The sequence below is a fragment of the Musca vetustissima genome, unplaced genomic scaffold, assembly GCF_032173495.1.
Source record: "Musca vetustissima isolate MV318-11 ecotype Yass unplaced genomic scaffold, APGP_CSIRO_Mvet_v1 utg92658, whole genome shotgun sequence".
Classification (NCBI taxonomy): Eukaryota; Metazoa; Arthropoda; class Insecta; order Diptera; family Muscidae; genus Musca; species Musca vetustissima.
In genome coordinates, this window is record NW_026889052.1 from 49486 (window position 1) to 66676 (window position 17191).

Sequence of the window (17191 nt, forward strand, 5' to 3'; positions counted from 1 at the left end):
CAATTTCCTTATTGGAAAAGGTTACCTTTGATGCCGTTTTCTTGTATAGATTTTTTTACATATATATTTATGTGTATGTGTGTGCGGATAGCTATGTGGTTATGGCATTGTTTTGGCAGTTGCATGCACACGCACACACACACCACACATTCATGCACACAACGAAAGGCGTTATAGTCGTTAGGCATTACAGAGGTTCCACACCGAATGCCTACGTGAAAGTTTTACAACTTTTTTGTCACTTTAGGCTTTGTTTCGTTCTTTTCTATTGGTTTGTTGCAATTTTTGTTTTGGTTTTTTTTGGCAATAAAACAAGAACACTAAAGTGGCCAATAGATTAATGGAGAGGGGTAGTCAACATTTTTGTTAGTGGCATTTTAGGCAAAAAAAAAACAGCAATAGCAACAAAAAACTTTGTTGATAGTTTATGAAGTACAATGAGAATGCTTAACTTAAGTAACAACAATTTTTTGTGTGTGGAGGTTATTAAGTGAATTAAACAAAAAAGAATGTTTATACACAGTCAAGCTATTTCTGAACAGTCTATTAAGAATAATGGAGTTTATTAATTTTAGTAATAAAAAATTAAAAATATATTAAAAAAATGCACACTTCCTTTGGGTCCTTTAACAACTATGCTTTTAAAATATCCGCACAGTATTTTAAGAAATATACCTTTTTGAAATCTTTGTGTACTTTTTTAAAAGGATTTTTTTTTTCTAAATATTCATTCTTTGCATGCAACTATAAAAAACATTAAATTGTCAACAACAACATCTTCTTTATGACAAAAAAACATATTGCAATCCAAAGAAGAACATTTCATTTCATTGTTTGTTTCATTCTTTGAGATGAGTTTTGGGTAATCCTTTGAATGAAAAGGGAACAACGACAACAATTACACTAAAAATCAACAAAAAAAAGTAGTTTGGGATTACTATAAAGCAAGAGAAAACACACACACACACAATATAAATTTCTCTAAGAAAATGCCGTATTTACAACTCGGATATCATTCACTGAATCACAGAGGAAGCAATAAAAAAATAAAACTGAATGGTTGAATAAATTTCGACAATGAAAGATAAAGTACGGGTAGTTGTCTTTGCAGTTGTAGTAGAAAATTTGTTTTATGAATAGCAATTTTGTATTATAAAAATTGCAATAGTGTTTGTCGTCCATGACAATCCGAGATATGATATACAAATAATTTGACAGAAACTTTTGTAATTATTTTTTGGTGAAAATACATATTTTTATACCCTACACAACTATGTTGTCAGGGTATTATTGCTTTGTGCAGCCCCAAGAGTTTATAACGCCGCGAAATATTGGTCCTAGACCCACCTTTAAGTATACAAATCTTCATATCTCGACTAGCTGAGTCGATTTAGGCATGTGTGTCCGCCCGTCCGTCCGTCTGTCCATATAATTTGTAAACACGATACAGGCCACAGTTATGGACCAATCTTCACGAAATTTTGCATGCCAATGAAGACCCCTATTGTTTTTGGGAAAGATCGATTAATATTTAGGGGATGAAATGGAACAAATACTTAATTTTTTTCGGGTTTTCTGGTCGCTCCAGAAGCCGCCATTATGGCCCAACCATTTCGAATTTTTACATGGAGAAGGGGATTGGGCCAAAGAATAAGCATGCCTGTTTTGATAAAGATCGGCCAATATTTAACGCGTCAAATTGACCCTGACTTTTGTGTGAAAACTGACAAAATTTGTATTCTATAGCGTAAATATATAACCCCTGAAGGTCATAGACCCGAGAAGTTGATATTATATCCAAGAGGAGTGGTTGACCTTTAAATTAATACCAATTATATTATTGTATGTGCTAGGATGTGGAAGTTACACCTAAATATTTACAGGTATCTCTGTATTCGTAGTAACCCATTATCACTGTAGGGAGCGGAACTATAGCGCTGATCGCTTTGAAATGTTCCATGAGGTTCCAGTTATGGTCAAGGACAACGCCTATAATTTTCGGTGATGATCAGATAATAATTTTGGAATGAAGTGGACAGAAAACTTAATTTTTGTATTATTTTAAATGAAAGCCGAACATCACAACACAACCCACGGTGAAGGGGATCTGGACAATAGCTGTACTGAATACTCGTAATATTCGGAAAATATGTCAGTGCTGTTTACCTCTAATCGGGCAAGAGAGTGCAAATATCACGAAATATTGCCCAGGCTCGGAATAAACAACCGCAGAAAATTTGAGTTCCGTGGTAGTTGTGTATCGTACTCCGCTCACTGGTTTAATATGTAAATTGAAAAAAAATGCAGTCCTTGTATAGAACTTTCGAAAAAATCCATGACTTGTAGGGAACTTTGAAAAAAAAAATACTTTCAAAAGAAATCCACGCTTTGGAAATAATATTTTCAAAACAAATTCAAGCCTTGTGAGCAACTTTGAAAAAAATATCTTCAAAAATCCATGTGTTGAACTATAAAAACAAATATTAAAAAAATTCCAAGCCTTGTGTGGAACTTTAAAAAATATGTTGGAACTTAAAAAAAATATGTTTTAACCAGTGAGCGGAGCAATATAGTCAGACGGGGCCGACCATACTAGAGTATCGTATGGAACACGGAACTCTAACTTTCGGCGGATGTTCATTCCGAGCCTGGGTGATAGTTCGTGATATTTGCCCCTACAGTCCTTCTAATTACTTGTCCAGATTCTCTTCACTGTCGGTTGTGTTGTGACGTTCGACTTATATTCATCACAAAAAATTAGAGGCGTTGTCTTTGACCATAATTGCAACTTCATGGAATATTTCATAGCGATCAGTGCTATACTTCCGCCCTCTGGTGTGGTAATGGATTACTAAATAATATCTGAGTACATAAGCACCTGTAAATATTTAAGTGTAACTCCCACATCCGAGTACATACGACAATTGGTATCAATTTAAAGGTCAGCCACTCCTCTTGGATATACTATTAACTTCTCGGGTATATATCCTTCAGGAGTTAATATATACGCCATAGAGTAAAAATTTTGTAATTTTTCACACAAAAGTAAGGGTCCATTTGACCCGGTAAATAATGACTGATCTTTATTAAAGCAGGCAAGCATATTCTTTGGTCCAATCCTCTTCTCTATGTAAAATTTTGCTATGTTCGGGTCATATTTGCGGTCTCTGGAGCCACCAAAAAACCGACAAAAATATCATCCCCTAAATATTGACCAAAAAATTCATGAAGATTGGTCCATAACTGTGGCCTGTATCGTGTTTACAAATTATAATGGACAGACGGACGGACGGACACACATGTCTAGATCGACTCAGCTAGTTCAGATATGACGATTGGTATACTAAAAGGTGGGTCTAGGACCAATATTTCGCGGCGTTACAAACCCTTGGGGCTGCAGAAAGCTATAATAACCTGACAACATAGTTGTGTAGGGTATAAACATACACGCCTTGGGTGAACTTTTAAAAAATATGTTTAAAAAATCCGGATCTTGGTTCTGTTCCGTTTGTCGGAACCGCATTCACCAAAGATGTATGGTATGGGTGCATTTCCGCGGCTGTTCAGGTCTTAGCCGACTTCAGGACTACTGTGACAGGAGTTATTTTGCTGCATGCTGCTTCTGCGTATCTCCCAGCGTGTCCTCATCATCTTCGCCGTCAACGTCTTCGTCATCAACGACATCGTCGCCAACGTCACCCCCACTGTCTCCTATACAGCAGATGCAGAGTCTAACACCACATGTTGCTGAACAACTGCCAGGAAATCCATCGTTTTTGCACTTTAACTGCGATGGACTGCGAAATAAAATCAGCGAAGTCGTAGATATTATGAATCGGAATAACATCATGGTCGCCGCGATCCAGGAAACCATGCTGACTGATACCTGTAGCTTCCACCGTTGCGATGATTGAAATGTGTTGCGAAAGGATCGCACTAGAAGCGGAGGTGGGGGATTTCATAACCTCTGAACGTCGAACTTTCCTGAACCATGGTAAAGCTGATTGGCAAGGTTTCAGAGATTTAACCAATCGCCGCTTCAGAGAGCTGCCCATTCCCTCAGATCCTCGGGTAGCCGAGAGGAAATTCCGAGACATCATCACTGCTGCAGCCGCCCGCCATTTACCTACGGGTAGTATACCCGAAGTGACACCAAACTTCCCAGCAGAAGCGACGGTGTTTGCGAATGAGCGTGATGAGCTTCGTCGTACAACATCTGAAGACCCAAGAGTGAAAGAACTTACCCTTTAAGTCAGCAGATTAGTATGCGAGCACAAGCGGAAAAAGTGGCTACACCACTTGAAGCTCTGCAACATTGGAGACGCAACAAGTAAATTGTGGGCAACGGTTATGTCACACTCGAATCCCGGAAGGAAGGATGATAGAACGGCTGTCACGTTTAACGAATTAACGATGACTGATCCGAAGAGGTACGCAAGTTTTTTTTTTAGCGAAAGGTGCTTCGTCGTATTAGAGCCCTCTGAGCCTAGGAGGTTACACCACAATTTTCGAAGGATGATGTTGCAGATGTCATTCGAAACTCTAAATCATCCGGATGGAATCTCAATGATAATGCTGAAGCAAGTGGATGAACCTGGAGTGGAGTACTTAACTGCTGTTCTCAACCTGTCGTTAGCCACTCACATTGTTCCTGAAGCCTGGAAAATAGGCAGGGTGGTCCCGCTTCTGAAGCCAGGCAAGGATGCCAGCAGAGGTGCATCATACAGGCCGATTTCCCTTCTGCCTCCAGTTGCAAAGACGCTGGAGTCACTACTCCTCCCTCTGATGAGAAGACGGTTTCCAATCCCTCAACATCAACATGGATTCCGGAGGATGCACAGCACAAATACAGCATTACACGCCATAACCACACATGTAAGCAGAGGACTTAACCAGAACAGGCCGGGGACAGTCTTGGTGGATCTTGACTTATCGAAGCCTTCATTACTGTCAATCACGCCAAGCTGTTCGAGGACATAGAGAAGACCAACCTCCAGCTTAGCTTGAAACGTTGGATAATCAATTACATGTGTGGTCGCCAGTCATATGCGAAATTCAGAAACAAGAAGTCTAAACCCCGTAGAGTGAAACAGGGCGTTACCCAAGGTGGGGCCATATCTCCAAAACTGTTTAACCTCTACCTTTCTCAAATTCCACAACCACCGGACGGCATAGAGATCGTAATATACGCGGATGATTGTACGATCATGGCATCGGGCCCTATTATCGACAACATCTGTGAAAGGTTAAATGTCTACATAGCTGATTTAGTACAGTTCTATCCGCCACCAAACCCACAGACACTCTGTTCATCACATGGACGACTGAAATGAAGCTCCCTCTGAACATCATGGTCGATGGTGCAATAATTCCGACCACAAACTACCCCAAAATTTTGGGTGTAATGTTCGATGGCTTATTTAAGTCGTCCACGCAAGCTACCGCTATTTGCGATAAGATGAGAAGTAAGAACAAGGTTATCAAGTCGCTTGCCGGCAGCTCTTGGGGTGCTGATAAAGATACCTCGTTGACCTCTTACAAAGCAATAGGTCGGTCGGTGGTAAGCTATGCGGCGCCAGTGTGGTACGCGAATGTAAGCGATACGCAGTGGAAGAACATACAAACTTGTCAGAATGCCGCCCTGAAAACTGCGACAGAGTGCCTCCTTATGACGCCAGTGGACCATTTACATCAGGAGGCAATGGTCTTACCAGTACATCGTCACAACAGGATGTTGTCGATGCTGTACCTGCTTGGGTGTTATCGCAGGTATCATCCATGTCATAATCTTATGGATAGAATTCCCGCACGCAGGCACGTAAGGAGAGGCCTACATGATCTAGAGAGAGATACGCTGCATCTCTTTAACTGCCCTGCTAAACCCACTCATCTATCATCAATACAACAAACATGTAGACAGTTGCTACAACAACAACAACTTGTCCAGATTCCCTTCACTGTAGATTGTGTTGTGATGTTCGGCTTATATTCATTACCGAAAATTATAGGCGCTGTCTTTGACCATAATTGGAACTTCACCGCTATATTTCCACCCTCTAATGTGATAATGGGTTACTAGAGCGACCAAAAAACCGACAAAAATTAAGTAATTGGTCTATATCATCCCCTAAATATAAACCGATCTTTACCAAAAACAATAGGGGTCTTCATTGGCCAGGACCCATCCTACAAGCAAAATTTCGTGAAGATTGGTCCATAACTGTGGCCCGTATAGTGTTTATAATGGGCAGAAGGACGGACACACATATCTATCTAAAATCCACCCCATTTGTGAAACTTTGAAAAAAATATTTTCTTAAAAGTCACGCCACTTTTTAACAACTATTCACGCTGATTCTAAAAAAACATTTCATTAACCCCTCAACTGTGATGATATTTTCTCTACCAACAAAGTCACAGAAATCACGACACAATAATGTCAACTCAGAAGGCACACAAAAAAGTATTTCAAATTTTTATCGAACTGCTTTTAAACACGAAATATGTAATTTAAACAGAACACAAATAACAAAAATCAAAATCGCAAAGGAAAAAACTGAAATCGTAATGGGAGCATTATGGTGGTCATGTTTGCTTCATTACCAACGCCACCAATGGCATGCCGCCACATCTGTTGGCTTCGATGGATGGATGAATGGATGGCATTACCTTGAAACACATTTAATCTTCTGTTCAGTTCAGTTTTTTGCTTTGCTTTGTTTTGTTTCTTGCTTCTGGCCGATATCAACAAAAAAGGAATTGTTTCGATTTCCATTACGTATCGATTCAATGTTCACTAGAGGATTAAAACGCGGAAAGAATAAAAAACAAACGAAGAACGTACTACATTTTATTTGTGTTGAATGTCAATATGACAGATTATTGAAATATAAAACCTTTTGTTGTTGTTGCACTTGTGCTGAACACAAGGAAAAATCGAAAAACAAATAGTCATTGAGGATCAAGGTCTCTTTTGAAATATGTAATATGAAAATGGGGCATTTCTTTCGGGTTCTAACAAGTATTTCTTCTGTGAATATTACATTTTTTTTTAATTTAATTTAGAACAACAAATTAAAAATCCACGCCTCTTATAGACTCTGGAAAATATTCTTTAAAAAATCCACACCAAATATGGGTTCTGGAAAATATTCTTTAAAAAAATCCACGCCTTTATGGGTCCTCTGGAAAATATTCTGTAAAAAATCTACACATATAGACTCTGGAAAATATTCTTTAAAAATTCCACGCCTCTCACAGACTCTGGAAAATATTCTTTAATAACTCCACGCCTAAGGTCTTATAGACTCTGGAAAATATTATTTAAAAAATCCACACCTCTTATAGACTCTGGAAAATATTCTTTAAAAAATCCACGCCTCTTATAGACTCTGGAAAATATTCTTTAAAAAATCCACGCCTCTTATAGACTCTGGAAAATATTCTTTAAAAAATCCACGCCTGTGGCTGCGATAGGTATGGAAAATATTCTTTAAAAAATCCACGCCTCTTATAGACTCTGGAAAATATTCTTTAAAAAATCCACACCTTTTATAGACTCTGGAAAATATTCTTTAAAAAATCCACGCCTCTTATAGACTCTGGAAAATATTCTTTAAAAAATCCACGCCTCTTATAGACTCTGGAAAATGTTCTTAAAAAAATCCACGCCTCTTATAGACCTTGGAAAAATATTCTTTAAAAATCCACGCCTTTTATAGACTCTGGAAAAATAAGGCCTAGATTTTTTTAAAATATATTTTCATTCAAATTTTAAAAAATATGGTGTAAAGGTTCCAAACAAGGCGTATATTTGTTTAAAAATGTTTTTTTTTTTCAATACTCAAGGCAGGGATTTTTTAAAAATTTTACAAAGTTCAACACATTTCATGAATTAAAAAAATAATTTTTATACAAAAATATTTTTTCAAAATTCTACTTCAAGTGTAGGCGTAGATTGTTTTAAAAAATATTTGCATTGGTCCCCTCATGGTGAAGGATTTTTGATTTTATCTAAAACTGGACTGATTTTCACGAAACTTAACACACATAATTCGGTATAATTTAACAGCTTTGCCAAATTTAAAAGATTTACAAAGTTTTGAAGCACCAGGGAAAAAATTATAAAAATCAAGTATACATATATATATATATATATATATGTATATATATCTGAACCGATTTTCACGAAACTTAACACACATCTTTTTAGACATAATTTAGTATACTGTGCTAAATTTCGTGAAAATCGAAGGATATATAAGGACATTGAAGGACCATTTAAAAAAAATCGGACGAAAATATATATGGGGGCTATATCTAAATCTGGACCGATTTTCAAGAAACATAACACACACCATTCTAGAACTAATTCATTACGTCGTGCCATATTTCGTGCAAATCGAAAGATATCTAGGGATTTTGGTACAGCATATACATTAAATCGGACGAAAATATATATGGGAGCTATACCTAAATCTAAACCGATTTTTCCTAATTTCAATAGGGTTCGTCCTTGGTCCAAACAAATGAGCTGTGCCAAATTTCATCCAATTCGGATCATAAATGCGATCTGTACTTTGTTCACAATTTAACATGAACAGACAGACGGACGGACATGCATAGATCGTCTTAAAAAGTGATTATATGCATATTCTCAAAAGGAACCAGGTGTCTATCTCGTTTCATTTTGCCTGTTACAAACATATGCATATAGACATAATACCCTGTACCACAGAGTGGTGAAGGGTATAAAAAAGTGCAGGTCGCATTTATGATCCGATTTGGATGAAATTTGGCACAGCTAACTTATTTAGACCAAGGACGAACCCTACTGAAATTGGGAAAAAATCGGTTCAGATTTAGATATAGCCCCCATATATATATTTTCGTCCGATTTAATGTAAATGGTGCACCAAAGTCCCTACATATTATTCGATTTGCACGAAATTTTGCATAGCGTACTGAATTGAGACTAGAATGATGTTTATAAAATTTCTTGAAAATCGGTTCAGATTTAGATATAGCTTCCATAAATATTTTTGTCCGATTTTAGATAAATAGTCCACCAATGTTCGATTTTCACGAAATTTCATATAGAGTACTGAATTGGGTCTAGAACGATAAATGCGAAGTTTCGTGAAAATCGGTTCAGATTTAGATATAGTTCCCATATATATTTTCGTCCGATTTAATGTAAATGGTGCACAAAAGTCCCTATATATCTTTCGAATTGCACGAAATTTGGTATAGTGTACTGAATTAAGTCTAGAATGATGTGCATAAAATTTCATGAAAATCGGTTCAGATTTAGATATAGGTCCCATATATATTTTCGTCCGATTTTAGGTAAATAGTGCACCAAGGTCCCTATACATCTTTCGATTTTCACGAAATTTGATATAGCGTACTGAATTAAGTTCAGATTTAGATGTAGCTCTCATATATATTTTCGTCCGATTTAATGTAAATGGTGCACCACCGTCCCTATATATCCTTCGATTTGCACGAAATTTGTCATAGCGTACTGATTTGAGTCTAGAATGATGTGTGCCGATTTTCGTGAAAATCGGTTTAGATTTGATAAAGCTCCCATTTTCATCCGATTTTGGGTAAATGGGGCACCAAATTCCTAATGTTTGTCCGATTGACATGAAAGTTTACACTACGTATCAAACTGAGACTAGATTGACGTTATTGCGATGTGTTGAAATTGATGCAGATGCAGACATAGCTTCCATATATATTTCGCACGGGTGTCTGTTTGAGATTAACTTTTGAACAGTGCTGCATATGTGTGCTAATTATCGTAAAGATCGGTTTAGATTTGATGAAGCTCCCATTTTCATCCGATTTTGGTAAATGGGACACCAAATATGGAACCGAATAGCTTGTATAAAGGTTGCTATAAATTGATTTAAATAGGTTTGTCTCATTGTACTCCAAACGACTCTAAATCTGCCCGAATGAAATTAAACTTAGCAAGTCGCGAATTTTTTTCAAAAAAATTTCAAGGAGTGGGTTTTTTAAAGAAATATTTTTTCAAGGCGTGAATTTTAAAAAAATATCCGAAAAAGGAGTTGCTCATATTTTTCTCGATGTATGGATTCCGTTTGAAATGTCATTTCATACATATGTGGTCACTGCCAAAGAGGTTGTCATCATACCTATTGTCCTCGTTGTCTTTATGCATGCACGTTCATTGTAAAATCCGCGTATATCTGCTCCCCTGCCGTGTGTATAACGTGAGCGCCATAAAGTACTCCAGTTTGTTTTTATTGCAGCTTTTTTATAATTTTTTGATTTCAACATCCCCCAAATCGAAGAGCAATCTGTTACTTGGCATTGCAGCCGTTTGTTTTAAAAAATTGCCAATAAGACGAAATTTTCCTTTTTATAGTCTTCGTCGCCGTGCCATGTAGAAGAATAATGAAAAAATGGGAATGGGCGAATAATGAGACCACTTCTGCTATTGACATGAGCTGTGACAACCTGGACCTGAACAAAGATGTTAAGAAGTAGACGAAGAAGAAAACAAAAAAAAATCACTTCAAAAAGAATTCCAATTTGGAATTCTTTTGTCGCAGAGCACTTGTCAGTGTCAGTCTCTGACAGAAATTGCAGGTGGTTCAATAAATTCGCGAAGGGGAGAAGAAAAGTTATGGATTTTGTATGGATGAGGTCATTGTATTTGAATGTAATTCTTTTTTTAATTTCAAGTATAATTTTTAATTGATTTGGCATATCAATGTCAAGCACATCAAAAGGCACGGCCAGCTGCTGGAAATATAATTTTTTCAAATTTGGATTCCTATGGTGTGGCCTTAAAGGGATTTGAAGACTTTTATAGCGGCTTGCCATACCCCGCATTGTGGAAAAGGATAGCATAATTTAGTTAACTGATTATTTTTGGCTTCTTGTTAGTCTTTAAAATTAATTTATTCCAAAATCGATAACCTACCACAGGTTACTCTAAAAATTGGCAGCATTCTCTCGCCGTGTCGTATTTTAAAATGTTGAAATAAATTCATTATTGCCAATATTGTAATCTATGATATTTAATATTAATTAAATCCGACATCTGTGTGTGTGTGTTTGTAGTATTCGTATTTTTGGCATTTGCATACATATGAGTGAGTGTGTGTTTGTGTTGTGTGAATGTGCACATGTGTGGGGTTTTTCATGTTCTGTTGTTTCTAAGGGTTTTTTCTGTTACAGAATTATTTTTTGGCTCACGGCTAATATTTAATTAATATAGAAATGTTTTTGGGCTCTATCCAAATATTTCAATTGCAAAATTTTCGTCTAATAAATAAAATGTTTACAGTAATGAAATGTTGAATATTTGATTAGCTGATGCCCACAAGGCATGCCGGTGCCCAGGGATTTTATTACGCATACAATAGTTTTATGAATTAAATTGGAAACGAGCTGAAAAATACCAACAACAACAACAAAATATTTGTTTTTTTTTTTCAAAAAATCAATAGTGCTTGGATTTTAGATTTTTTTTATAAAATACAATATTTGATTTTAAAGATTTGTTTTTTAAATTAATTAATATTTTTCATTTAGCAGTTGAAACTGAATGCTGCAGCGGATTTTCAAGAATTCATCCATTTTTCAAAACATACCAACGGAGTATTGCAGACAAATTTCCAACGAATTCACAAGTCATCATTAGCCTTTGTTTGAATAATAAATTCGAAATTCAAATAATTTCACTAATTAAATGGCACAAAAAAAAAACAAAACGAAAAATGTCTCAATTAAAATAAAATAAAAAAACATCACAATGTAATTGCCCACGAAGGGGTGAAAGCAAATTATTTAATTGTTCATTCATAACGTTCGCAGCTATGAATGGCGGAATGAATGAGACATCCAGACGTCAGCCTTAAAGTACACACCATTCTTGGTGGTCTGTTAAGGGTTGAATTGTTGTAGTTTTTATATTTTTACTTAATTAAAGGTATTTTTTTACAGATTTGCCTGTTTTGTTTCTTTTTAAATTATTTCCGGTGCCAAAGAAAAGCGAGTGTTTTAACAATTTTTTCAAGGACCATAGAAATACGTGGATTTTAAGAAAATATTTTTCGAGGACAAATAGGTGTCGATTTTTATACACTCCACCATAGTATAGAGGGTATATTAATTTTGACATTCCGTTTGTAACTCATCGAAATATTCATTTCCAATCCGATAAGGTAAAGACGATCTAGCCATGTCCGCCCGTCTGTCTGTCCGTCCGTCTGTTGTAATCTGAAGGAATTGAGATAGGGTGCTGAAATTTAGCATACGTTTGTCTTTTGTCTGCAGGCAGGTCAAGTTCGAAGATGGGATATATCGGTCCACGTTTAGGCATAGCTCCCATATAACAGTACCTCCCAATTTTCGGTATTTTGGGGTTCGTTTTTCAACCGAAATCGCTGAAATTTGGTACATTGAGTTCTTATTGGGTACTAAATGTTTCTACAAAAAATTATAAATATAGGTCCACTTTTTCTGGTAGCCCCCATATAACGGTACCTCCTAATTTTCAGTATTTTTTTGATCGTATTTTTCCACCGAATTGGCTGTAATTTAGTATTCTGAGTTCTTAATAGCTACCAAATCTCTTCACAAAAAATTCTAGATATAGGTAAATTTTTTCGGATAGCCCCCATATATGGGTACCACCAATTTTCTGTATTTTGGGGTTCTTGAGCGCGTTTTTCAACCGAATTTGCTGCAATTTGGCATTTTGTAGTCGAATATGGTAAAAAAATCTCCCTACCAGAAATTTTTTATAATCGAACACCCCACGGTGAAGGAAATGTGAACATTTAATTAGACCCCCATTTGAATATAATAAAATAGTTATAAAATTTGTTCCGTGTTTGGGTTTGTTTCTAAGACTCTGTTGTAATCATTTCATCTGCGAAATAAACAAAAAATAGAACATACGTGGTTATAGTGGACCGATATTCCCCATGCTTTAACTTGAGCTAATTTTTTAAGAACTAATCTTATAGGCATAGTTTTTATGAAATCAAAATTTTTTGAAACAAATTGGGTTTTAAGAAACATTTTTATAGGCATGGATTTTTGAACCATAATTGGTTTGTAGAAATGTCGGTATATGTACACTTTTTGGTATGTTCCCCATATTTGTATTTGAAATGCCTGTCAGTATATCTATGGTGGAGACCCACCTTTAAGTACGGACCGACTGTGTCAACTTAACGCTTTTTCACTTTTTTTCTTTTTAAATTATTTCAGGTACCAAAGATAGGCGAGTGTTTTAAAAATTTTTTCAAGGACCATAGAAATGCGTGAATTAAAAAAAAAATATTTTTCGAAGACAAATAGGTGTCGATTTTTTAAAAAAAATATTTTTGCATGGAGAAGGGGATTGACCCACAAACAAGCATGTATATTTTTTAACTAAATTTTTCTATAATTAGCGGTTAAAAAGGACCGTGGACTTTTGTGTGAAAAATGGCAAAATTTGTTTTCATAGGTATATAATATATGTAAGGACATAATGTGAGAAGGACATATCCAAGATAAAGATTACATATTTAAATTGATACCAATTATATTCAATATGTATTCGAATATGGGAGTCTATTAAGTATATATATGTGAATATACCAATATTATTTAGAGGACGGAAATATAGCGCTGATCACTTTGAAATTCCATGAAGTTCCAATTATGGAACTTCACAACTCAACCCACCGTGAAGGAAATATGGACAAGTAAGTAGAAGGGCTGTACTGAATATTAGTAATATTCGGAAAATATTTCAGTGTAAGGTAGAGGTAGTTGTGTAGGGTATCATATGGTTGGCCCCGCCCGACTATACTGCTCCGCTCACTGGGTTTTAAATTATTAAAGACCTCAATTGGGCTTGGAGTATTTTTGTTTTAATTTTTAAGAACCTTATTTAGGCATAGATTTGTATTTATTTATTTATGTATTTTCTTTTGCAAAGACTTCTTTAAAAAAAATGTACAAACCATAATCTCCTGTTAACTAAAAGTTATTCATTAAAATAATTTTATTATATTATATTTCTTTTCATTCTCTTTGCATATTTTCGCACACACACACATAGTTGACAGCCGCCATTTAAAAGAATCCATAGAACGTGCAGAATTTTCATTACAATTGGAATTGTGGTTTGCCGAACAGAATGCCACAGCATCCAATTTGGCATTGGCCTCGACCCGTACCCTCCAGCTGAATTTCCATCCCGGACGTGGCCTCCACTATCATCTGCCGGTGCTGTTTGACTATTTCCATTTGGCTGCCGTCAGTGTGGGCATTCATGCCAGTTTGGTGGCACTGCATCAGCCGTACATCAAGTAAGTAAAGAGCGCACTTTTTAGACAAAACAAAAAAAAAACAATTAAGGTAGAAATAGGGGGGTTGTGGGAAGAGGGTTAGAAGGATGATCCTGTTGTTTACCTGCATTGTGACTAAATATGCATACATACACATTAAGGTGTGTGTGTTCTAGAATTAATGTATCAACATAAGTAGTGAAAATGACAGAGACAGACCTTGATGCCTAGAGTAGACAACACCTAACGAGGATGATGCGGACAAGGTGGATGTTGAGCCATGCCGTTACAGTGACAATGTTGGTGATAATGACTTTAGCCTTTAGTCTCTACCAGACAATAGATGTTGTAGTAGCAGTAGCAACAACAACACTTGTTGGTTGGTTGGTTTCTTGCCTTGCCAGAGAATTAAATGTAACAATGTTGAAGCACAGTGGTACTGTAAGACCTCCAGTAAAAAATCGATGATTTTTAAAAAAATATTTCCCGGAATTTGTTTTAGACGAAGTTAGGGTATGCAACACTGGAGAATTTCACAAAAATGTTTAACATCCACCTACCCCTTAACCATATGTCTTGAATTCTCTCCATTTCTTTTACCTACATACATATGTAGTTATGTATGTAATATTTACCATAACAAAAACCTAATGTTATCTACCACAAAAACAAAAATACATAATTGTAATTAAATTGTCTGTATGTCGGTGTGTCAATTGTCATGTTAACTGTCAGTTAAACAAATACAGATATTCTTCCGGAGAACTGATGAAGAGTCGAAATGGGAATGGAAACCATTCATTTCAACACTTAATATATCAGAATGAATGACATTAATTTTTTTTTTTGGCAACTGACAAGGATACAGGACACAGTTACAAATTACATTTGTTGTTTTCCAGGAATATCTGACATGGGAAGTGGGAATATTTTTCAAGGATTTGTAAAATATTTCTTTATGGATTAGGTGGAATTTGGAATTTTTATACCCTTCACCACACTGTGGTACAGGATATTTTGTCGTTGTGCATATGTTTGCAACAGACAAAAGGAATCGAGATAGACCCTTGGTTCCTTTTGAGAATATGCATAGAATCACTTTCTAAGTAGATTTATGCATGTCCGTCCCTCTGTCCGTCCATGTATTTTTGTGAACAACGTACAGGTCGCATTTATGAGCCGATTTGGATGAAATTTGGCGCAGCTCACTTATTTGGCCCAGGGACGAACCCTAATGAAATTGGGAAAAATCGGTTCAGATTTAAATATAGCTCTCATATATATTTTCGTCCGGTTTAATGTAAATGGTGTACAAAAGTTCCTATATATCTTCCGATTTGCACGAAAATTGGCATTGCATACTGAATTGAGTCTAGAATAATGTATGTAAAATTTCTTGAAAATCCGTTCAGATTTAGATATAGCTCTCATATATATGTTCGACCGATTTAATATAAATGGTGTACCAAAGTCCCTATATATATTTCGATTTGCACGAAATTTGGCAGAGCGTACTGAATAGACTCTAGAACGATGTGTGTAAAGTTTCATGAAACTCGGTTCAGATTTAGATATAGGTCCCATATATATTTTCGCCCGATTTAATGTAAATTGTGTACAAAAGACTCTATATATCTTTCGATTTGGACGAAAATTGGCATTTCGTACTGAATTGAGTCTAGAATAATGTATTGAAAATTTCTTGAAAATCGATTCAGATTTAGATATAACTCTCATATATATGTTCGACCGATTTAATGTAAATGGTGTACCAAAGTCCCTATATATTCTTCGATTTGCACGAAATTTGACACAGAGTACTGAATAACGTCTAGAATGAGGTGTGTTAAGTTTCATGAAAATCGGTGCAGATTTAGATATAGCTCCCATATATATTTTCTCCCGATTTAATGTAAATAGTGTACAAAAGTTCCTATATATCTTCCGATTTGCACGAAAATTGGCATTGCGTACTGCATTGAGTCTAGAATAATGTATGTAAAATTTCTTGAAAATCCGTTCAGATTTAGATATTGCTCCCATATATATTTTCATTCGATTTAAGGTAAATGGTGTATCAAAGACCCTATATATTCTTCGATTTGCACGAATTTTGGCATAGCGTGCTGAATAGACTCTAGAACGATGTGTGTAAAGTTTCATGAAAATCGGTTCTGATTTAGATATAGCTCCCATATATATTTTCGACCGATTGATTGTAAATGGTGTACAAAAGGCCCTATATATCTTTTGATTTGGACGAAATTTGGCATTGCGTACTGAATTAAATTTTAGAATCATATGTATTAAGTTTCGTGAAAATCGGTTCAGATTTAGATATACCTCTGATATATATTTTCGTTCGATTTAATGGAAATTGCTTACCAAAGTCCTTATATATCTTTCGATTTGCACGAAATTTGGCAAAGCGTAATGAATTGAGTCTAGAATGATTTGTACTAAGTTTCGGTTCAGATTTAGACATAGCTCCTATATATATTTTCTTCCGATTTTATATATATTGTGCACTAAAGACCCAAAATTTGCCCGATTGTCACACAATTTTGTACAATGAACTGTAGTCTCGTTGAAATCGGTTCATAACTTCTACATATATATTTTCGTCCGATTTTACACAAAATTGACACAAGTTTTTCACAAAGTACTGAAGTTAGTATAACCTAGAAGTTGGATATAAATGACGCACTAAGGTGGGTCCGATTGGCACAAAATTTTGCACAAGGTTAATCGGTTAAGATTTGGATAGTGCTCTGTTGAATATACCGAAAGTGGTGAAGGGTATCATATATTCCAGTCCAAGGCTGGATTAAAAAAAAAATAAGGAATAATACAAGGCATAG

At 35.8% G+C, this 17191-nt stretch overlaps 1 protein-coding gene across 1 annotated transcript in view; it reads left to right on the forward strand.

Moving 5' to 3' along the window:
* LOC133336793 (protein FAM135A-like) overlaps positions 1-14355 on the forward strand; it is a 29745-nt gene extending 15390 nt beyond the window's left edge. The window contains exon 4 of the mRNA XM_061545071.1: positions 14102-14355. Coding sequence (XP_061401055.1) covers positions 14102-14355 — 254 coding nt within the window. The remainder of the gene's footprint in view (positions 1-14101) is intronic.
* Positions 14356-17191: the final 2836 nt, after the last annotated feature.